Below are 24540 nucleotides of genomic sequence, written 5' to 3'. Positions count from 1 at the left end.
CAACTCAAAGGTAAACTGCCTGACATAGTGATCTATTAACGCACGGCCCATACCACTGGACGTATCGGACTGCAATTTGCAAAGAAAAAAATTCTGCAAAAATCCCAAGGGTATAAAATAGGGATGAATGTTTGTACCATGAAAATTTATCTTTTCCACGCAGATGAAGCTGCGGGCAACAGCTAGTTAATAAATGCGATTAGTTGTGCGTAAAGTAATGTTATTCCAGATTTATGGGTGGGGCTGATAAGCGTCCTGCCGGACCTCATACAGCGGGTCACCATCTCGTGGTTCGCTGGTTCAATAGCTTGTAAGCTGATGAAATATTTACAGGTAAGATATTATTTATTTGTTATATAAGATGTTTTAGTATTAATATTGTATTTATTTTAATTTTCCTTAGCGCCGGTTTTACAGCATTCACTAACATATTTGTGAATTAAAGGACAATTAACCAATGCAATTAACACGTTAAACAATCAAGTCAAAAGATGTCAAAAAGTTTATCAACGACATTATCAGACTGCAGTGAAATTGCCTTTTCGTTTTTCTATTTAATAAGTATGCTAAATAATAACGCAGTGATCTATTTTAAGTTCCTATATAGAATATATATTTGATTACAAATAAATTTTACAATTCGATAGAATGCAAATTATATGCAAAATTTCACAACCGCAAAATTATGTATGCGGGTTAAAGTAAACGAATTAGTTGATTGAATAATGAAGTAGAGGGGTGTAAATACTTCAAAATGTATCTCTTATTATCAGAAAATTTATTTATAGTTCCTAAAATTATATTTTAAACCACAATGTTAATAATTTAATTTTAATAGGAAGGAACAGAGTTTCATGTCAATTTATGCAACGATATTCAACAATGGCAGTAATTTCTAAATGCGCTATTGTGTAGTTGGATAAAATACTGTTATTCACTAGTTCGAATATTTCAGTGTAAATGATAGAATATTATTATTTATTACATTGATTAATTTAAATAGGAACAATAAAAATAACTTCACATAAAAAAAAACACATAGGTACGTAAACTAATAGAGTAAGTAGGTAGCACCTGATTTAAATCCTGACTGAATTTCCGCAAAACTTTTAAAGAAATAATTAATTTTCCAGGTTTCTATTGGTATTTAAAATTAAGAAACTTGGACATTTAATTTTCTCAAATCAGGAATTTTATAAAACCTTTTTGGAAACAAAAATTCGACGTGATTGACGCTGGCAGCATAAATTAAAAACAAAAACATCATATTCGAAATTTAAATCCTCTACGTTCGACGGAGAAAGAAAATTTATCATTCTAGAATTTAAATTGATATTTAAGTCACATTGTGTTTTTTCGAGCATAGAATTAAAAGTAATTGTTATTTGTGTCGTGAAATTGTGCTAATTATGAATAACATCAGTTGGTCTTTTATTTTGTAATCTAAGTCAGTTGGTAAGTTTTATTTGACTCTTTTGATGTTAATTATTATCATAATATCCCTCTAAAGCAAACAGATAATATTTCACCGCCATTTCTAAAAATAATTCAATGTTGGTATGTTCTATGTAATTGACAGTCCTATTGTTAGAATAAACAATGCTATTGAAACTTTAATCCTCGTCGAATCGTGCCAAGATATAAATTTAATCGCAGTAGTTATACTGTAGGTAATTGTAATATTGATTTATTTGGTTAGTTCTAACGTGTGTAATTAAATTTCATTGAATCGCATACATCCTATTTCTGTACATTGAATGTAGTTTAGATCTTTTTTTAGAAAAGTACGAGCCCCCGAGCGGCCCGATCGGTCCACGACACAATAGATTTTCTATTGTGTCTGTGATTCCGGGGGCTGAGTTATTACAGATATACCTAGATTAAATATTAGAATTCTACCTACATATTATACATATAAACTGCTAGGTATGTATTCTAAGGATTAAATAATGTTTAATGATTTAAATAGATAAACGGTTAATGATTCAAATACCTAGATGCGTAAATGCATTTCCCAACGTTAAAAAAAGACGTGTGGCAATCGGGGACTGCCGCGGTAAAGCTATTGCATAGCATGCCTTCAAGCCACACCTCCGTGCCCGTCGGAGTGAGGAGCGTGAGGTTTTTTCGTTACGGAATTTTTCGATTCGGTCCCCGCGCTCAAGGGCCGCGATAGAAGTTATGCAATAGCTTAAAAAAGTTTTAAAGCGTCCGTTACATAAGAAATAAGAATTGTAGTATAAAATTAAATGACATGAATGTACAAAAACATTGTTGGACTTCTTGCCTTTGTTCCTTATTAATATTGTCATCATAATATAATTTATACGAAACACTCTTGGAGTAATTCAAAAGGAAGCATTTAAGAAAAATAGACGTGTTCTAAATTTGTACAGAATTGTTAGCTTTTTATTGTTTTATTAATGTTTAATAGCTATTTTTGGATTATTGGCAGGTAAAGACAAATTAAAGCAATTTAAGTGTATGTAATATTTGAAAAAAAAATAGCGACTAAATGAAACAAAAAATTAACTGCACTTTTTTTTTGTCGTGTCTCTCAATGTTAGCCAGAAGGGCTTCTACATTTTAACGCGGACGCGTGGGTGAACTGAAGATTCAACCTGGTACCTAGCGAAAGTTACCTTATTTTTTTTTTTATAGTGGGGAAATCTTCCAAAGATACCCACGGCCCCCAGGGAAGGAGCCGTGGGTTATGACGGATTCTTACCGACTAAAACCCCACTGTGTTCCGTCGAGCCGCTTTAATGAGGGGGCCGCGGGTATTTGTTAGAATTCTTCCGCGACTAGCGAAAGTTACCTAGCGATACTGTTATAGGTGGTTAGTATACGTACGTAGGTTTGTACGAAACTACGAATGGACTTGTAGGAAATAAAATTATCTACAATTTGACGACGAATGCTTCACCAAGCAATTAGTTGATACTTTTAACCAACGTTCCTAAAAACGACTGAGGTTCTCAATAAGTAGCTTTTTAAATATATTTTGTATGTCGAAACTCTCTAAGTCTTAGCCGATTATATACGTATTTAATATAGAAGTAATATATACTAATATTATAAAGCTGAAGAGTTTGTTTGTTTGTTTGAACGCGCTAATCTCAAGAACTACTTACTGGTCTGATTTGAAAAATTCTTTCTGTGTTAGATAGCCCATTTGTCGAGGAAGATTATAGGCTATAATATGTCATCTCGCTAAGACCAGCAGGAACGGAGCACTGCGGGTAAGAAATAAAATAAATAACAGAAAAATTGTTGCAGGGTGTAGTTACGTATTCATCGACGTATGTGTTGGTCGCGCTGAGCGTCGACCGGTGTGATGCCATCACGCATCCTATGAATTTTACGGGAAGCTGTAAGTTTATATACTTAATTTTATTATAAGTTAATTAGTAAAATTTTATAGTGCAACGTAGTAGGAAATTTTATTTAAAAAAAATTGTTTAAAATATAGTTACGATATTGTTATTAAATTTTATAATATTTCAAATGTATAATTTGTACATTTATTATGTTTGAAATTCATGTTCATTGTTCAACCAATATTTTACTAGAAACGTAAGAAAAATACGAAAATGTTACCTCAATGATTTATTTATTGTATTTGCTTGTATTTTTATGAAAGGTTTTCAATATATGTATAATATTATATTATTTCCAAGGGCGTCGCGCCAGAGCTTTGATATTCGGCGCGTGGGTCGCCAGCTTCATATTTTGTATACCGATGCTTATTTTATTCGATGAAGCAGACATACAAGGTAAGATGACTTCTATAAATTTTATATTTTTCTTTGAAAACCTTAGAAATTGATAAAATAAAATATATGATCTATTTTTAGTAAATTTATCTGCTAAAAATTTTATAACATAACGCGTATATTACTAATGTACACCATATACTTCATTCTCATAAAATACTAATATAATTATTGTACACATAACAAAAAAAAAATAAAGATTCGAAATTACATAGGTACCTACCTATTATGGTGGAAAGGCTGCATCTGATCGATAAAAAGCATCCATCTTTCAGGCAATAAGCGAAGTAAGAGCTTGTATTATGAAACAATATTAATATGCAAGTATCTTTACTACATTTCCTTCTAAACATATATGTACGTTTTTAAGGAAATGTACTGTAATAATCTGTAAGAGGATTACTAGCAGAGCGATCTGCCGTACAAAATCCTCCAATAGTATGGTTTAAGCACGTGCATACTGTTAGATAATCCGATCTACGAACTTCAATATTATACGTATAAGATAGTAATAGCGTGCTTGGTTATCTGTAAGAATATTTAAGCATTTTGAGAGGATCAAAAAATTAACAAGGCAATCAAATGAAGTAGATAGGTAGCTAGTTTTTAAAATAGGCATATCTAATATTATGCCGTGGTTGCCTGGAAGAGATCACTATTAAGTGATAAGGCCGCCAAAATAGTTGTACTCTGTCCTATGTGTAAGTAGTTATAAGGTTTCTTAACTGTACAACTATTAAAGGGTTAAATAAATAAAATAAATAAATTATGCTGTCGTAAAAAGTAGGTTTGTGGTTGAAATTTATAAATGTACCTATTGATTTCAATTCTAAACTAAAATCTTGAATTTATACTAAAAAAACAATCAACATCTCTTTGTTATGATGTAGGTACATAATAATACTATCAAAGTATAAGAATAATTAAGTAGGTATAGTACTGACATAATTTTGTTATACTGTTCGGATGTGTAAACAAATTATCAACTAATCGACGTAATAATACAAGATCGTAATAATCTTCTTCTTCTATAATATAAAAATGAATCGCAAAATGTGTTGGTAAGCGCATAACTCGAGAACAACTGAACCGATTTCGTAAATTATTTTTTTATTACATTTCTTGAAGTACGAGGATGGTTCTTATGGAGAGAAAACGTAAAAATGTACCACGGGCGAAGCCGGGGCGGACCGCTAGTACAAGATATAATATCTATAACAAATTATCAACTAATCAACGTAATACAAGTATCTTATAATGAGAGAAGCATAATTTATTGTTGTTACCTATAACACAATAAACATATTACGTCGTTTTCAAGTAATACTAACCTATTCAAATGTATACAAAAGATAAGCTCCAACCATTGTAAATCTGTTAGAAATTCATCGAATATTAATACAAGTAAATATTCATAAGTGGTTAGATATTTGTTCACAGTTGACTGAATAAGTGTTATTACTTCACAAAATTCAAATATCCCTAAGCGATTTCTTTCATACTTATCCATGCTGAAATTCAAAGATAGAAAAATCTCTTGGTGTATAACTAAAGTATTACTTATATGGAAATAAAATTGAATAGAAAAGTTATGAATACTTATTAAGAACCGTGACTGTCTGATGTCCAGAAGAATTATCTTATTGTAGATAAAAGTTGTAAATATTTTTCGTAGATCTTGGATACATATTGAACGGTTTAGGATTAGTTTTGAATTATTGTTATGTGTTTAGGTTGCAAATTCTTATTACCTATCTTAAATTCTTAGTAAATATTTTTAAGATACTACTCCATAGTGAAACTACGAAAAACAACTGATGTGGCCCATTATAATTTTTCATTTTTCATAAAAACTAACCGAAACTGTCGAATAAAAAATATTGAATAGTATTTTTATCTCCTTTATTTAATTACACTACTAAATTACTCATTACCAACAAAAATTTAGTACACAATAATTCTATGTTTAATTACCTTCTCATATCAAGCCCATACAGTCATGGCAGAATCTGTCAACTCCATTAAAATATCACCCAGTAAAGGTTCCCAGATATTCTAATGCCCTAATATACATTCCCGTAATAAGAATTTATCACCAAAGCCAAATTTGAATATCTCTCGCACATCTCAGTTAAACTCAAGTATAGATAAACGATTCCGCGAGTTTTGCTATTGATTCTCAACCATTTTCTTGTTTGAGTTTAGCAATTTTCAACATAATTAACTTTGCTGTAAGAAATCAACAACAAACCTCCCTGATAGGTTCTTATAAGTCTTCGTGTAAATGTTAGAAGGAATTTGTTGAAAATAAACTCGATTAAAAAGTTCAAGACGACTCAAGAACTTGTCTTGATGTTACGATAAGGGTTGACACCTATAAGAAAGTTCAATATTGAGTATACAACTTCTTTAATGTTCATTTTTAAGCTCTACATAATTGAAAATATCAATGTTCCTGTTAAATGTTTGATAACCATTATCTTAGTGATGTAATTACTGCAGTTTTTAACTAAGGACGTTGGTCAAAAGTACTTTAACTTTAAATTAATGTTTTACGACGATACATAATTTACATGCAAGCAGGTTGTTATATTATACACATACAGGCATAATTTTTATTAATTGTAACGCCCTAAAGGCGCTTCTGGCAGTCGCGGTTCGCTATGCCATACGACCCGAGCGAGCACAGCGAACTTTTCACCTCAAACTCTCAATTTCTGACGACATTACATAGCTGACACCGTATCTATTTACATTATTATAGCTATTATTTTCTAAGGAGATTCTATCGTTCACACTAACACTACCAGCTCTCCATAGGTACTCCACAATGCTGGTCAAGTATAAACCAAACCCAATGGCGGATCTGGATGACGAGCGTGTTCCTCTCTCTATTTGTTGCGCCCGCACTGATCATATCAGCATGTTATGGTGTGATTGTGGTCACCATTCGACAGAAGAGCAGGCGAGTTCTGGGCAAGCGGACCGCGGCTACGAGGCAATGTGAGTGTTTTTTGTATTTTATTTTTCACACTTGTTGTTAGGTTCCAAAATTTATGTTATTGTGCTGCACGGGCAGAGATAGGTCCTTAGATATCTCAAGCTAAAGCCGGCTACTCACGTACAGCAGAGGCAACATTGGAATTGTGATGTGCAAGTGCAAGCAGGGGCAATTCGGAGAACAACTGAAATTGCTCCGACCGCTGACCAACTGAGATTATTTCAATATTGCCTCTGCTGGCTTATCGTTAAGAGGGCTTATTCAATTTAACGCAAGTCAAAATCTCCGCGATCTATTACGATAGATCGCGGCTTGCGCTATGCTTTTACTATGAACAGCATAAGTCCACAGGAGAGCGCCGAGCAACATGTCCTCTCTCTGGAAAGGCTCGCTGCCGACTGATTTTAATCGGGTCGCGCGCAGTGTTTTATAGTACTTTAAAAAAAATTGTAGAAAAATAATAGAGGTACCTTAGTTGATTTTTTAAATTTTATCTTATAAGTAAGACGTTCTTTTATTGCAATATGTAAAAATTATATCAAACTAAGTCAAATATCTTGGTGAAAATAATCATTTTGTCGACTATAATTTCTAAAAAAATTCACATTGTTCGGATTTTAATTTCGTAAGTTAGGAGTCCAAAATAAAAAAATCTTTTAACTAACTATTTTAATAAGGATTTTTGCAGTTAGTTGTGTAAAAATTGTGTGTTAGATCTGTCAGCGATTTCAGATATTTTTAGCTTCGAAATTGACACTAAAAGCGAAATCAAGTAATCATCGGCTCAGTTATCTTGATGGTATTCACAAATACTATATTAATTGAAAAAAACTCTTAACTAACTATATAGACAATAAAATTTCCTAAAATTATTAGTAATTCATATGTTTGTAAGATAAGTGGTTGATGGACAATCTGGTTTGAAAAATCACATATTTGAGCCAAACAGCGCACGGACCGCGTACACGGCCTTAAGAGTGATATCTTTCGGACAACCCACTGCATTTGGTCATTGCAGAAGGATAAACAAATTTTAGAAGTAATTGTTAGTTTTTGTATTTATCAGTGTGACGATTTGAACTTCTTCCGTCAAATTCTCAATAAGTACTTCGGTTTTCGGTCGGCATGTTCCAAATTACTTTATTAAACTGTCCCAACAAAAAATGAAGCCCGTTGAGTTTTCTTACAGACAAACGCGTAGCAATTGATTTTCTTTTGTATAGACACATCGGTGAATTGTAGCCATTCAATCTTTTGTACCTACAAACAGAAATACCATTGAAAATATAAGCTCTTATATTACTTTTCTCGTATCAGGCCAATCTTTTGTCAACATATCTCAAACCATTGTCAGATATTACACACATAAATTATTATGTACAATTGCCATCAAAAGCCCGGATAACAATACTTGTATATCATACATTCATACAACATGAAAGTACAGTCGTACGCATTTATATTAAACTAATGGTGTCTTGTAAGAAAAACTTTGTCACTTGATCTTTTGTCGGTAAATTTGGGGACGTCTGCTAAATTAACGGTAATGTAAGACGTTGACAAACTATTCAATGAATGGAACAAATCTAGTGAATGGATCTTTTGGTAATAAGATTAGTTGTGGATTTATTTTATGGGCCGCATTAAACGGTTTGTTTTATGGTATTTGAATTTATTTGAACAGAATAAGAATGGATAGGTATAATATTATTTTGTGATATTTAAATGATACATTTGGTTGTTTTTTAGCCGTATCTTTATGTTATGTATGTTGGCACCATAAATTGGACATTGATAATCTGTGGTGCCAAAACTTTAAATGATGACTCATTCTTTTTTTGATTGCAATGTTTAACACCTATATATTGAAGGATTAATTACCCTGCCGAGATTATGCAGTTGCTACGTTTATTTCTTTTTGTGATTAATTATTCATGATTATTGCAAGAATTGCTTCACAATTAATGAATGAAATAAAATTGTGAATTCCTAAAAGTAATAAATATAAATAGAATATACTTTTTAATAACTATTAACTACTGTAAACTAACTACCTGTCATAGGTCATAATCATTAAAAAATGACGCAAATCCGTTAACAAGAGCATTTCCTTCCTTATTCTAATGGTACTTCTGCCATAGGATAAATTTCCCTATAACTGTAACCAACGTTAGATAAACATTTGAATTTTCACAAAACATAATTATTCCATTCAAGATTATTTCACCGGTGTTTATTTAATGTAATATACGGTGTATTTGTTCAGACAGTGTCATGTTACGTATAATTGGGAATACGGCCTCGACTCACATGACGGATTTAAATCATATTATACAGTAATTTAATCAAAAAGCTCGATGTAAGAGGCTAATTTGATTAGGGAGATTTTTCGGTTTTGTTAAATATATTTTCGTGTACATTTTTATAAAAAATGTAAATGCGAAAGTAACGTAGGTACGTTACGTTCTAAGGTTTACACTGAACCGATTTTGATGAAATTTAGAACTGAGATAAACTGAACTATGGGGACTGGAATATGCCTTTTTTGGCAAAAAAATAAAAGCAAAACAAATAGTATGAGTAAGTCATTCATAGATTATTAAGGTTTGCTTAAAGTTCAAACTACAACAAAATATGTCTATTTCCACATAGTTTTAAAAACACATTATAATATTATGTATTATAAAATAATTTCTTCCATATTTCTTTTGAACTAAAACCTTCACATTTCCCTTTTCAATTTTTTCCAAGATCTTTTCTTTATTGTTCACTAGTCACCATTATTTTCTTCGTTAATTACTTTTTCTTTCTTTATAAGGTTTTACATTCATGTCATAATTCGTCCAAAATATTTTGGTACTTAGTTTTAATTAAAAGCAGAGGTGTTTTTAATTTTTTGCACAACAAAATCATTGTACTTCCGACTTCCACATTATTATGTATAAAATATATCATAGATAATGCAATTATAGGTATTTACGATAATAGTTACTTATTTTTAGTATTTAATTTATATTGTATACTTCAATAATATACATCTATTTTCATTTTAGATAGTGATGATCTGGACAGCCGACGCGCGAGCAGCCGTGGAATCATTCCCAAAGCAAAAATCAAAACCGTCAAAATGACGTTTGTTATCGTATTTGGTAAGTTTAGCATGTAATGTATATTTTAAAATATTTAACTAACACTAACTTCTATGTTTTCACTATAACCTAGATAAAATAAACATGATAATACTGTTCGAATTTTCAAGAACATTTTACATGTAATTAACATATTATTATAATGTTCATAATTACGCATCCCTAAACATTTATGAAACTTTAGCAGTGTTTTTACTAATTTGTTGTAAATTTCAGCACAATAATCAATCATAGATATTGTATAAACTTTGTTGTGAATACACTAGGTGTAAGTAGTAGGTAGTTGTAATAAAAATTACAGTTAAAATCATACTACATAAAAATTGAACTTACAATATCATAATACATTAGGTGTATCTACCTAATTCAAATTTCAACGCGCGCTTCGTACATAATATTCTGAGAGACGCGTATAACGAAAGGAAAAAAATAGGAACCAATTGTCGTCTAGACTGAATGAGATTACTAGGATCATCGACGGTTTCCCCTGTAACTGTTGATAGAATTTGGGGACAAACTGTGTGAGATAGGATTATAGCGTACGATGGAAACTTTGCTTGGAATCACGTACATGAGACTTTTAGTACTATGTTGTGGCGTATGTCTAGCTGTTAGGTTATATTGTATTGACTGATTAATGGGGCTCTATAGATTCCTCTTGACCAAAATAATATCAATTTTTATGTAACGTTTTTTTTTTATTTTTTTTTTATTTCTTCAAAGGATACCTATACATTAAGAAAGTTTTTAGCCTGTCTTGTAGAACGATTAATGCTTCGAGCTGTTTTATGTGGGCCACGTTATCTAGTTACTCACATAGAATACTGAATAGCGTATATTATATATTCCAGGTCATAATTTCCATACTAAATTCAAATATAATTGGCTAAAAATAATCAAAGAAAGCGGTATCTTTAGTTTACATCCGCATCAAAGTCTTTCGTTTCGTCATATTAGAACAGACTATTTATTTATTATATCAGGCTTATAATATTATACTGTTGCGTAATAAGTTAATTTCATTTATGATTAGTTGCCGCTAGAACCTTGACTAGGAAGATATTCCGTGTACGTAATTCGTGACAAGGGATGAGTAGTGCGATAAGTATCTCTGCCCTTAATTTGTGGCCCATTTTCCTTGAGGATAAACTTATTTGAGACAAATTATAGCAAATAAGTAGCGATTTAATACAATGCTTAAGGGAACGTTTAGTCAATATCCTAATAAATACTAATAGACCTATTTGTATGAAAGTAATAATCGTCTCTGTATATCTGGTGTAATTGCGTTTGAATAAATAATAAAGGTTGTTTGTATAATTGTATTATGTAATTGGTAAATTATCGTCGAAAATAGATCTAATCTATACTAATATTATAAAGCTGAAGAGTTTGTTTGTTTGTTTGATTGTAATGAATAGGCTCATAAACTACTGGACCGATTTTAAAAATTCTTTCACCATTCGAAAGAAACATTATCCACGAGTAACATAGGCTCGGTTTTATCCCGGAAATGCCACGGGAACGGGAACTATGCGGGTTTTTCTTTGAAAACGCGGGCGAAGCCGCAGGCGGAAAGCTAGTTAATAATAAGAAAGGATTTTTTCATACATAAAATAAATTGTACGTATATTGAGTACGACACTATAGAAGCTAATACAATAGTTTGGAAAATTTATAATTACGTAAAAATGTGTATTTTGTTTTATGAACTGTGGAAACATTCATTTAAATTCATTATACATATTCCAAGTATTACCTACAGATTTATTATATTATGTTAAATAGAACTTGAACTATCTTAATATAGCGAACATTAATAATTCAATTTCTAAACCCCTTCACATATTTAAAGTTGGCGTGATTTGTTTCGTGTTGGCTTTTAATTTTCATATCTAAACTTGATTACAGTTTTCAATTAAGCAGTTAATTATTTTTTGACCTAGTTGTTTAAATTGTTTGCTTTTAAAATTAGGGTAATGGATAGCATAATTGTGATAAATATTGAAATACAACTGGCTTTATACTTTTCATATTAGAGAACTTAATTGTTTTCTCGTAATATTAGGATCCTGAAAATTTTGTAATAGTCATGTAATGATATTTTTTTTTTAATTAAACATGATTCTATGACTTGTAATTTATTATAAGATTAGATTACCTAGGTACTCTTCATAAGAGAAAAAGTTAAAGTTAATCTATATTAATATTATAAAACTGAAGAGTTTGTTTGTTTGAACGCGCTAATCTCGGGACCTACTGGTCCGATTTGGAAAATTCTTTCGGGGTTAGATAGCCCATTTATCGAGGAAGGCTATAGACTGTATTATATCATCTCGCTAAGACCAACAGGAGCGGAGCACTGCGGGTGAAACCGCTGAGCACAGCTAATTTTCCATCTTATGGAAAATTAAAAACAATAAGGTTTTCTTTTGGAAATAGTAGCCGAATTCAAGAATTTTTTTTTTAATTTCGTCCAAAATGTATGTTAATAAAATACATGATTATGTAATAATTTCCATACCGTTCACCGTTACCGTTCATTTGTAATATTACCTATTTAGCATTTTATCCATAACGTAAATACTTTGACAATGTTGTGTCGTTGTTTTTTAGGATTTATTCTACATAAGTAGATTTATGATTTTGTGAGTCAATATTTTATACAAATTTTACATCCAAAGTAAAAACGTCACAGCAATATGCGGTTTCAATTCCATCATACTTAGTACATTTGTCAATAGCACTTTTTAATAAAATGTTAGCGAAATTAGTTTGGTCTCGGTAAATCCATGTCTGAAAACTTAGTTGACAAGAAAACAGAATTATGAAAGCGGGAACGTCCAATAACTTACCCGCTTCTCTTCGGCTATTTATTAACTTCATTTTCTTAAAAGATGCTTTGCGGGAATTCACGAAGATATACTTATGTATTAATTTGGGATCCTGAGAGATTGTTTTGTTTGCTGAGATTTTCTCTTTGTCCATAATAGGTAGGTACGTAGTTTATTAAATAATTTGACATAATTCAGCTGAAATCCCATTGTATTTGAATAGTTTTATTGTAATGGTGACTTTAACTTTTTATGAGTATGTATATGGTAGGGACAAGTGTAAATATTTTTATGAAAATTACGAGAGGGTGAAAACAGGTGGTAATTAGACATTATAGAAAAATACATGATAAGGCTTGTCATATCGAACGGGTAGAAAATATTTAAAAAGCGTTTAAAGCCATAAAGCAAATCACATGCTACTGACCAGTTGGCTTGGTTGGCAGTGGTCCTGCCTTCCAAGCGAGAGGTCGTGGGTTCGATTCCCACCCGGGACAAATATTCATGTGACGAACATAGATATTTACTCTGTGTCTGGGTATTAATTATCTATATAAGTATTTATTTTAAATTATATATGTACGTTTATCAGCCATCTGGTTTCCTTAACACAAGCAAAAGCTTAGTATCATTAGTCAGATCGTGCCGTGCCGTGTGTGAAGATTGTCCTGAAATATTTATTTATTTATCATATTGCGGGCTACTAACAAAAACGTTATAGCCTACTTTGAAAAGAAATACATCTACTATAAAAATAATAAATATGAAAAGTAAATGCTCTTCAGCGATAAAGCCTTTTACGATCGCGTCCATTATGTCTAAGTGGACAAAATTGTTATTCTTATAGCTTTAGCATGAAATACCCCAATTAATTGACACATAAAAACTAATATTTGTGAGCTTTTTAACAATTCGCTAATATTTTATGCACATTCTTTGTTTTAGATGGTAGTTTGCTGATTTTGTATTGTATAAAATAAATATGGCCGGTATTTAAAAATACCTAGGTTCCATCTAAGCTCGATAACAATACTCACGACGACATACTCACAATAGAATCTATCGTGGTTAACTGCTCAATATCCGAAAAGTTTTCGTCCACAAAACTAGATAATGCTCTAAAAACTTACTGATACCTTTACGTTATAGTGCGTTGTCACGTGCCCCCACATAGCAGCGGTGTGAAGGAATCTTATAAATTTACAATTCGAATCGTGACTCGACTTTTCATTTAACCCCTATGCTCATATATTTCTTTTAAACGTGTTGAGTGACTTTATTTATTTAGGGCTGTATAAAGATTGGGCGGCTGTCGGTTATTACTATGAGATAGCATGAAATTGCTACAATCAATTGATTACAATTGTAGTGACTAATAAAATCAATGTGAAAATGTGTGTGGTTTGTACGCAATCAATAAAAAGAATTCTGCGTAATATACTTTATATGCTAAGTTATAAGAAGAGACACCTTACTGGTTAAATCATGTATTTAAGGCCATAATTAACCTTGTCCATTATATATAACTTCAATGGTCATCTTATACCTATGGTTTGAATATATTTTAAGTGTTATTCGACTGTAAATACGTGCAATCTATATCTAGTTAAAATAAAAATAAAAATTTATGCAGAAATTTTGAAGATTACCTACCCTTCTACGACTTTCTATTTTTAAATACATTTTTTTTTTGTTTCTGTCGTTGTTTAATTATAATTATTTACAGTGTTCGTCCTCTGCTGGTCGCCATACATGATCTTCGACCTACTACAAGTGTATGGCTACGTACCGGACACACAAGCAAACATCGCCATCGCCTCACTGATACAAAGCCTAGCGCCTCTCAACTCAGCAGCCAACCCTGTTATATATTTCATCTTCTCTAATCGAATATTTATTAGTTTGAGGTAAGATCTTTTGTGATTTTAAAATTTATGCATTTTTGTGTTTGTCAGTTTCAGTGTCCGAAAAAATAACATTAAGAAAAAGTTAGGATTGTATTTGTATTGTGTATTGTACGTTGTGATGCAAATAATCATATCACAGCTTTTATCAATTAAAACCTGAAATATGCATCATTAACAAAATAGCTCTCTCTCAGGTTTGGATAAGTGTGTGTATGTGATAAGTGTAGATACTTTGTTTTTAATATTGTACAGTGTACTCTAAACAGTGTTATCTGAAGTAAAAGTATCTTATCCTTCACTCAAGAAACGAATATTCGACGCTGAATCTTTCAAAATCGATCCAATATTTGTGTATATATTGGATCGATATATAGTGAATGTATGCAATGCTTACTGCAGTGCAAAGTTGCAATTTTGTAAAGATATTCCTATGAAATGTCTTCACACAAACTTAAAATTAATAATATCAAAAGAAACCATAGTTTAACGATCATTTACAGGCCAATGAATCCAAATATCAAATCGAAGTCAGACTGACAATTTATAACATAAATTGTTATTGTAATATTAAATTTGATTTCGGTTGTTAATCGTCGTTTTATGATACTTCATATTATTAGTATCGATTGTAAGATACTGAGATAAAATTATCTTTAACACCGAGTAAATAAGTATTTTAATAATAATTGATAGATAAAAATAGCATTACAAAATAATAAGTTTCAACCTTTACTAAATACCCACAATAAACGTCGATTTGGTAGCCCTATGAAAAGCTTTCAAATAATTAATTATGATGTATTGTGTATGCTAATTAGGGTTGCAACGTGTTAAAATTTTCTTTAATAAGCGCATTAATTGATTTTAGATAAAGATATACAAATATTATTAAAAACGCCAATAAAATAATTTAGACTAATTTATTATTATTAAAATAATTATTAAATTATTACTTTTGAATAAAGTTTTCCCGCAGTTGTTATTGCAAATGATTTATAGCTAATTGTTAACTTGGGAAGGGTTTTATGGTTTCATAAATTTGAGATTAAATTCTATGTCCATAAATATTTTCCGATTAGACGAAGTTTCTCTTCGCCCAATAATAAATTGAATGATCAAAGAGCGTTGTAAAATTCGGATTCCAATAAATAATAATGCTTTTGTATTTTTTAATTAAAGTTTTGTTTGTATTCATTGAATTGCTGTTAATATAATTTTAATTTTAGTGATATTTTTGGATTGGATTAATAAATAAAATTGGGTAAGATGATAAGAAATTGAAAATGACATTCTGATTTTTGAATCAGTGTTATTTAACGAAAATATTGTTCATAAGGCGACTCCTTAAGGTGCGTACGGATAGCGCGTTCCTGGGTTACGCTTAGTGGAGAGACACTGGCTACGCGTGCATTGGATACGCGTACAGCTCCTGTACGGACCGCCGCGAACCTGTACGCGAGGTCAATCGATCCAGAGCGCTCCGCTAGTCCCTTTTTTTTAATTCACCTATTGGAATTTTGAGTTCATTCGAAATTGCCTTCCATGCATCTTGGCGTAAATCGTTATTTCTATAATTAAGTAGTGTGCTATCCCACAAGACCCGGTGAAATTTATAAAGTTTAATCAGTCTTAAAATATTTTCGTTGTTCAAACTCGTAGAACACGCGTGCTTTTTCATTGTGCCGTCCAAATGAAGCGTAGCCGGCCGCGCGAGTTCTCTTTGACGCGCGACCAAAAACCGACTGACGATCGGCTCGCGCTCAAGTTGGCTCGCGCGGTACGCGTACCCCAAGAGTGAACGCGTAGCTGCAGGTATGAACTAGGCGTTCCGGATACGCGTAACCTGACTACGCGTACCAGGGTACGCGCAATCCGTACGCAGCTTTACAAATAAAAGCTTACATAGTTATGTTAATAAAGAGTTTCGAGTCTAAATTATGAAAAAAACCTTTGTATTTGAGTCAAGTCAACTTTGACACAGTAAATAGAATACGCACAGTATGATTACTACAAAAAAACGTATTTTTTTCTGTAGAGACTGCTTTCTGAATTGGTATTGTATATTGGTATATTTTGACGATTCATAGGTCTTTTAAATGGAGTCTACTTGAATTAGTAAATGTTTGAGTTTGAAACGGTTCACTTATACAAACATACGGATTGTGCATCGATGAAAATATGAGGCTGTCGTCGCGGGGATGTTAGAAGCGATATTAGTACCCTCTTCAAAGACACACGATCGTCGTTCAACAGCCGCGGCGTATCGCGAAATGGTTGCGCTGTAATTAAAAGTTTAAGATTTGCAGAGTGATAACCCTACTGCTTTAGGTAATACTGATGACATGATTGGTTTAGTTGCCTTACTGTTCGTATTCTATTTACTGTGACTTTGATTTAAAATGTACGTGTGCTTCAAAATATATTAACGGGTAAGCACTACAAATGCAGAAACATCCCGCCATACAAGTGGCTGTGCTGGCTGCACGCGGACAGCCCGGGCGGCGCCGAGTCGCGCGCGCACACCGAGCTGCTCACCTCCTCGCACCGCCGGACACGGCACGAGCTCACCGTGCGGGTGAGTGTGTGTGCGTGTGTGTGCCATTGATAAAATATGGACAGACCGAACTGCAAATAATGCTTAGGCTGGTTGCAGAGCTTGACCGACCATCAGTGCGTACCGTCGGTCCTGACGATACGCATCAACAATGTGTATGACTATGACACTAATACGCATGACAATACGCGTGCGTATGGTCGGTCTAGCTATGAACGGTTTTATGAATTTCCATACATATGACAAGCGTGACTGACGTACGCACTGATGGTTGGTCAAGCTCTGCAACCAGCCTATGATGTAATAAGATAAGATAATACCTAATTAATAGGTTGTCATATTTATTATCCTAAATTTTTCCCTGGTTCAAAAGGATGACCTTTTCCTTACCCTTCCTAGTCCTTTATTCCTTTGATCAATCCTTTCTTTATTCTCTTTCCCTTTAACGTTGGCAATTCATTTGTAGAGCTGTAAGGCCTGCAAACGATCTTCTGCAACTGTGCATGACAGCGACGATCGCGAATCCAAGAATATTTAATGAATGCAAATACTAACTGTGCATCGGCTGTGACGGCGACGATGACTTATATAATCCAGGAAAATATAGTACATTCTCCTACTACTTGAATTCTAAACCATACATACCTTTAGCACGTGCACTAATTGTTTTTATTTCCCATACACTTCCTTCTCGAGTGCTCTATCCAAACAATATGTAAGGAAACCTCCCCATGTCTGACAACAATATCGTCACCGAGTATTATCCCGCAGTCGGCCGTAATCTGAATATTTGTTGGAGCGAGCTCATTGCATATTTATGAATCGTTATTTTACAGCCTATTATCTCATTTACGGTATGAAATGTTTATTTAAAGTGACGGGAAGATGAGGGATTAAATTTAGAAGTTATTGGAAATCAAACATAATTTTATAAATAAAATCAATGCACGAATAAATAATTAAAGTACGTGGTAATTTATGCATCTTCGATTGCAATTAAATTTAGTCAAGAAACTGTCTCTGAAAGCTCGCCATTCCATCACGGTAATTCAATTTGTAAAAATTATAAAATTTGATATTTACATCGAAATTTAAATTTAAAGCTTTTAAGAAATATTGTTATTCATGATTCATCAAATCCAATCATCATTTAAATAAGAATGAAACATTATGTTGAGAAATACGCAAAACACAAATAATAAAAAACTCGAGATGAAAAGAAAAAGGAAAAGTTGGAACTAATATTTCAGTACATTTTCGCTATGCAAAACTTATGAGCACCGTCATATTCCTTTACAAACCTTAATAATAAATGGTCTGTCTTCCGCAGCAACAGCGCGTATTAATAAAAAATCCCTTTTCTTTGATAAAAAATCTTCATGTATCTTTGTGTGACATGTTGTCAACTAGTTTGTATGGTAGAAAAGTAGGTATGGGTACGTAATTTTCACAGTATATTTCAAGTAATAATAATAATAATAATCCATAGCCCAGTTTATTTTGTTTCCTTATCTTGCAATAGTCCTACATCGGCCGCGGACTGCCCAGGGCTGTATCTCTATAGTGCAGCCATGGGCAGGCTGCGGCTGGTGTCCCACAACACAGTAAAGTTCTCGAAAGGGCCTCTGCGTGTTGGATCCGTGTCCCCACGTAAGCCTTCCAAAGGACCGGGCACCTTCCTTATGATGGTACCCGTGTATTATGGAATTGAGATACATAATAATAATAATAAAATTCTTTATTGACATAATTACACAGGTCTAAATAATGAATCCTTTGGCTCCCGAACTAGTTTTAAACTGTGTCTCAGGAGCCAGAGGCTTCTCCCAATATTGATCATAATATTATGTCTATAAACTAAACTAAAAACTCTAAAATAACAAAATTAATAAAGAGGTAAGTTAAATTATTACGTAAGCGCATTTGTGTATCTAGATGAATGTGAGTGAGTGTGTGTGTGTGTGTGTGTGTCTGGGTGTGTGTAAGTGTGTGTGGGTGTTTGTGTGTGAGTGTGTGTGCATGTGTGTATGTGTGGGTGTAGTTGTGTATATATTATGTTGTAATTTATAAACATTTTTTGTTGATGTGATTTATTATATCTATATATATATTTTTTTTTTTTTTTTTTTTTTATCCATATTATGTTGTTAAGAATTATAAAAGATCCCTTAAAATGATTTCAGTATCGTCGTAGTCGAACTTCTCAAGCCAAGTAAGTATTAAGTTTTTAATTCCATTATTGTTTACTTTTTTTAATTTTAGTTCTTTATTTATAATATTGTACAGGCGCGGAGCAACTACATTGTAGTGCTTTTGTGCGAATCGTGATTTCGTTTTTGGAAACGGGCAACGATCCACACGCTTGGTACTTTCAGGTAGGTAAGGCACATCCTTTTTATGATAGCGTCTCAAGGTTTCAAATATGAAAAGCTTTCTTATACTTAAAACTCTGGCTTTTTTATAAACATCACTTGTGGGATGACTGAATGGTAGATGAAGGCAGACTTTAAGAATTGCTCTCTGGGCACGCTCAGCTGTTATAAGGAGCGATTTGGATGCATTGCCCCAAGCACATATACAATACCTTATTAAACATTCGCACAAGGATTTATAGGTTTCTATTACTAATTTTTGCTCTGCGACAGATCTCAAAGTTTTAAAAATATAAATGAGTTGACGAACTCTAGAAGATAAAGTGGAAATATGTGAAGTCCAGTTCAAATTGTCATCGATCTGAACTCCAAGATATTTAATAGAGTGAACACGCGAGAGTGTAGCACAGTTGCAGCCTCCGATATGGTTACCACGATTACATGGATGAGTGTGTATTTTAAGAATCGTGGCTTCACTAGCGGCACCTTTTGATGTAATACTATAACACATATATTTTGTTTTGCTAGTATTTATAGTGAGTAAGTTATTTTCCAACCAACTAGTCACTACGGAAAGGCAATCTTCAGCAAGTTTTGTTACAGTTGACCAAGTCTTATCATGGACGAGTAAAACAGTATCGTCTGCGAACATGAAAAGATCAAGTCCACGTAAGGTAATACAACATAGATCATTAATATATACAAGGAAGAGGGTAGGTCCTAATGTACTTCCTTGAGGAACGCCAAATGTGCACTCTGAGCATTCACTTTCAAGACTATCAACCCTTACTCGTTGCGTCCTAGCTGTCAAGTAATCTGTAAACCAATCATGTGCAATTCCCCTCACACCTACATTCTCTAGCTTTGATAAGAGGATAGGAATGGAGACAGTATCAAAAGCCTTTTGTAAATCGAGGAACACTCCTATACATTTGAACCCATTATCAAGATAGTGAACAATTTTTGAAGTCAACGAGAGAATAGCATCTTCGGTTGACATTCGTTCTCTAAAGCCAAACTGATTACTATTAAGTATGTTATTTTTCTCGAGATACTTTACTAATCTTTTTTTAGCTAATTTTTCTAAGATCTTTGATAAATTTGAAAGTAAAGAAATGGGTCTATAATTGGTTGGGTTACTTTTGTCTCCACTTTTATGTATTGGACTGACAATAGCCTTTTTAAACGCTGAAGGAAAAACCCCACTTTCAAAACTGAGATTGCACAGAAATGCAATTGGCTCGACAAGAAAATTAACAAATTTTATCAAAAGATTTGCGGAAATGTTATCCCAGCCTGGAGCGCTATGTGGTTTTAAGCTAAGTATGACATTTCTGACTTCTACCAGATCCGTAGGAAGAAGAGACATAGAATTAAGCGGTGAGTTGTTTTTTTTACAACGAGCAGCGAGATCACTTTGCGTGGTATTCATTTTTTGCAATGTTAAATTTGCCAGCGTACCACCAACCGAGGTAAAGTATGAATTTACATTATTGAGTGACATAACTGGATCATCACATGACTGTAGAAGTTCGTTTGTAGGATTTTTACGTTTACTTAAATTACACACATCTTTAATAACCTGCCATGTCTTTCTCATATTTCCCTTACTTTTAATAAGTTTATCTTTATAGTATTCCCTTTTCAGTGTTTTAATTATGTTATTGCAGACATTTCTATATTTAATGTATTTATCCCTAAGGTATTCATTCTCTGGTGACTTTTTAACCTTTATATGTAACTTATTTCTCTTCCTTATACATTTGACTACCCCTCTTGTGATCCAAGGTTTTAAAGGTTGATACTTTCGCTTTTCTGTTTTTGTTAGAGTATTACAGCTTATTAAAGACAATAGTTTATCTTTAAACAAATTAGCAGCGACATTTGCATCACAAGTTTCATACAAGTCTTGCCATGATTCTTCTAAAAAAGATTTTTCCAAACCTATATAGTCAATAACCGATTTTTTAGTAGTAGACTGACCTCCACAGTGGTTTTTGACATTTGCACCAGAAATATAAAGTAAAATGGGAGAATGATCAGTGATTACTTGTTCAAAGACAAGCGTTTTCCATACATTAGAGCACTTTATCATGAAGTGATCGAGGCATGATGATAACCTCGTCGGTATGGTAATCCCTTGAATGAGTCCATGCATGGCAAGCAGGTCTAGATAATTTTGCACAGTTTGTGAATGGATTGATAATGTATCTATATTTATGTCACCCGTAAAAATAACATTTCTGGAAGAGACTGTTTTTAGAGTATTGTCAAGTGATTCTAAATAGATTGATGTATTGCGAAAGGACGGAGGTCGATATGAGCATATTAATGTATAATCAGGTTCAATGTTGATGACAAGACAATTCCCTTCCAAAAATAAGGGTTCATAAGCACGAGATTTGATTTCTTGACGGATATACACAACCACTCCATCATTTTGATTCAGAATATTTTTCGACCAAAACACCTGATAGTTGTCCAAATTAGGGGGTGGATTATCTATACTTGTCCAACATTCTGTGAGAACAAACACGTCTATGGAGAGTTGAAGACTAGATACAAATGCCAAAAATAAATCAAAGTTACAATTAATACTCCGGATGTTGACAGTCAAAACCGAAAGCGCATGATTACAACTGATATCTGAGTTGAGAAGATATTGAGATTCATTTATGTCACTAACTAGAAAGCATTGTACGTTATTAGAATTATCTATTTCTGTTGTAATATAATTATTATCCATAATTTAGGTGAAAAATACATAATAATATAGTGCAGGTTAAAACGGTAGAGATGTTTATCAACGGCTGGGAGAACATTAGGCGTAGGTATGCAATATATTTAACAATTAACAATATTATAAGGGGGATACTGATATGAGAGATTGTTTTTATAAATTTTATGATATGCATTATTTCAGTGAGTATTGAACTTTTCGTGGGGTGTGAGTAGTGTGTAGTAAGATAACATGAAGTGATGTATGCGCTTATGATGCACTTTCTTAAAATAAAAGCTATAAAGATTAATACAATGTTAACGAATTGATACTTAGGTAACAAACTATAAAAATTACATAAATGAGAGAAATTTAAGACTAGTCACTTTGATTTGAGGTTAGCCATATCATTTTCGTTATTGATCTTTACAAGTGGTGAACCTTCGCCTTTCCTTAAATAGATCTTTCCTCGAGACGTCCAACAGTATCTGTAGCCATTGTTCTTAGCATATTCTCTGGCCAAGAAAAATAATTTCTTGGTATGAAAAGTTAAAGATTCCGATATAAAAATAGGTTTAGTGGGACCATCTATTTTCAGATTCGTAGTACTATATTTGCATGTTGCGTATTTTTTGTTATATGTTTTTACAGAGCTTACAATTTTAATGAGTATTCTAAGGATTCAAAATTTTCTGTAGTTATAAAATATTCGACATTTATATTGATACTTAGCATTCCGTCCACGGCTTCGCCTGCGTTTTCAAAGAAAAACCCGTTCCCGTAGGATTTCGGGGATAAAACCTATGCTATGTCCTTTCTCGGGTATCAAAATATCTCTCTACCAAATTTCATGCAAATTGGTTCAGTAGCTTAGGCGTGATTGAGTAACAGACAGACAGAGTTACTTTCGCATTTATAATATTAGTATGGATTCTTATACTGTTTATCTTAGTGTTTATAAATTATACGCAAATCTACTATTAATAAAACCTTGACAACTTTCAAACTCATTGTTCAATTTTTTTAATAAACATTAGTTCCGGAATTACAAATTGTTACAAATATTTACTTACGCTCTAGTAGAGTAGATTCTGTAATATAGTAAACGTTAGACACTACACTTACACCGTATGCATAATTAATATAATTATTTCATTTTTCAGGTAAAAGACGACAGCATTAAATACCCAAAGCAGCGCTTACACCAATGCAATAGTTCCCGTAAAGTTCGGCTCCATTTGCCAGAACAAACCCAAATAAATAATAATTGCCAGCCGCGAAGGCGAGACGACACCTTCTTGTAGATAAATCACAAATTAATAATCCCGCTATATTTTAAAATGACTCGATTTATACAGGGTTACTTGTAAAACACCGGCAACCTCGCAGGACAAGATAGCTAACATCATAAGTAACAACATTTGTTCTACGACTTTTGGCATAACGCGATAAATTATTTTTAAATGATTTTTTAAACTTTTATTGTACTCTCCAAACATTTGTAAGTCTATGTTCTATTCATTATCGAAAGGACGACGCGACGCCCCCTTCCCCCTCTCGTTCGCTTCTTGTTTACGTAATTTTTGGGAGGCGTAGAGTTTATAATGTTCAAACGGAAAATTAAATGAATATTTATTTTTGTATGAAAATAAAATCTAACAAATTATCAAAAGTCGTAGAACAAATGTTGTTGCTTATGATGTTAGCTATCTTGTCCTGCGAGTTTGCCGGTGTTTTACAAGTAACCCTGTATACGGACACTTGAATTATTACGTGATTTGTATTTTGCAAAGCATTTTATTTACAAAATAGGTAATCCATATTTGATTTGTTCATTATATGATTTTACTATTTATTGCTGAAGCCAAATATTTTTTTTAAGCCTAGTAATATTTCAGGAAAAATACATTAAATTTAAAGTTAATCAGTGTTTGATTTAAAACTGCCAATATAAAATCTTTATCATGTCTCTATGTAATTAAATATGTAAAATAATACGTGGTAATGAGATAACACAATTACAAAACTTATTATTAATTAGAAGTATACCTAATGAATAAGTAATCCTTTATAAACCTTGATTTCGATGCATTTAATCTCATTGCCATTATACTTAAGATATCACTGTATCTTAGGGTTAAAATATATTACAGGGATTATTTATATGTATACTAATGGCTATTTTTTCAAAATTTGTCTACATGTTTTGTACGACGTTACCGATCTCT

General features: G+C 32.6%; 1 protein-coding gene across 1 annotated transcript in view; it reads left to right on the top strand.

Annotated features, from left to right (window-relative positions):
• The window catches only part of LOC123692779 (cardioacceleratory peptide receptor-like), a 49474-nt gene extending 25306 nt beyond the window's left edge, over positions 1 to 24168 (top strand). The window contains exons 4-12 of the mRNA XM_045637570.1: positions 230 to 333; positions 3280 to 3373; positions 3681 to 3776; positions 6597 to 6779; positions 9831 to 9926; positions 14487 to 14667; positions 17116 to 17242; positions 23476 to 23665; positions 24063 to 24168. Coding sequence (XP_045493526.1) covers positions 230 to 333; positions 3280 to 3373; positions 3681 to 3776; positions 6597 to 6779; positions 9831 to 9926; positions 14487 to 14667; positions 17116 to 17242; positions 23476 to 23616 — 1022 coding nt within the window. The 3' untranslated portion in view covers positions 23617 to 23665; positions 24063 to 24168. The remainder of the gene's footprint in view (positions 1 to 229; positions 334 to 3279; positions 3374 to 3680; positions 3777 to 6596; positions 6780 to 9830; positions 9927 to 14486; positions 14668 to 17115; positions 17243 to 23475; positions 23666 to 24062) is intronic.
• Positions 24169 to 24540: the final 372 nt, after the last annotated feature.

This window comes from Colias croceus, chromosome 6 (genome assembly GCF_905220415.1).
Source record: "Colias croceus chromosome 6, ilColCroc2.1".
Taxonomy (NCBI): domain Eukaryota; kingdom Metazoa; phylum Arthropoda; class Insecta; order Lepidoptera; family Pieridae; genus Colias; species Colias croceus.
This window is presented reverse-complemented; position numbering and strand designations above follow the sequence as displayed.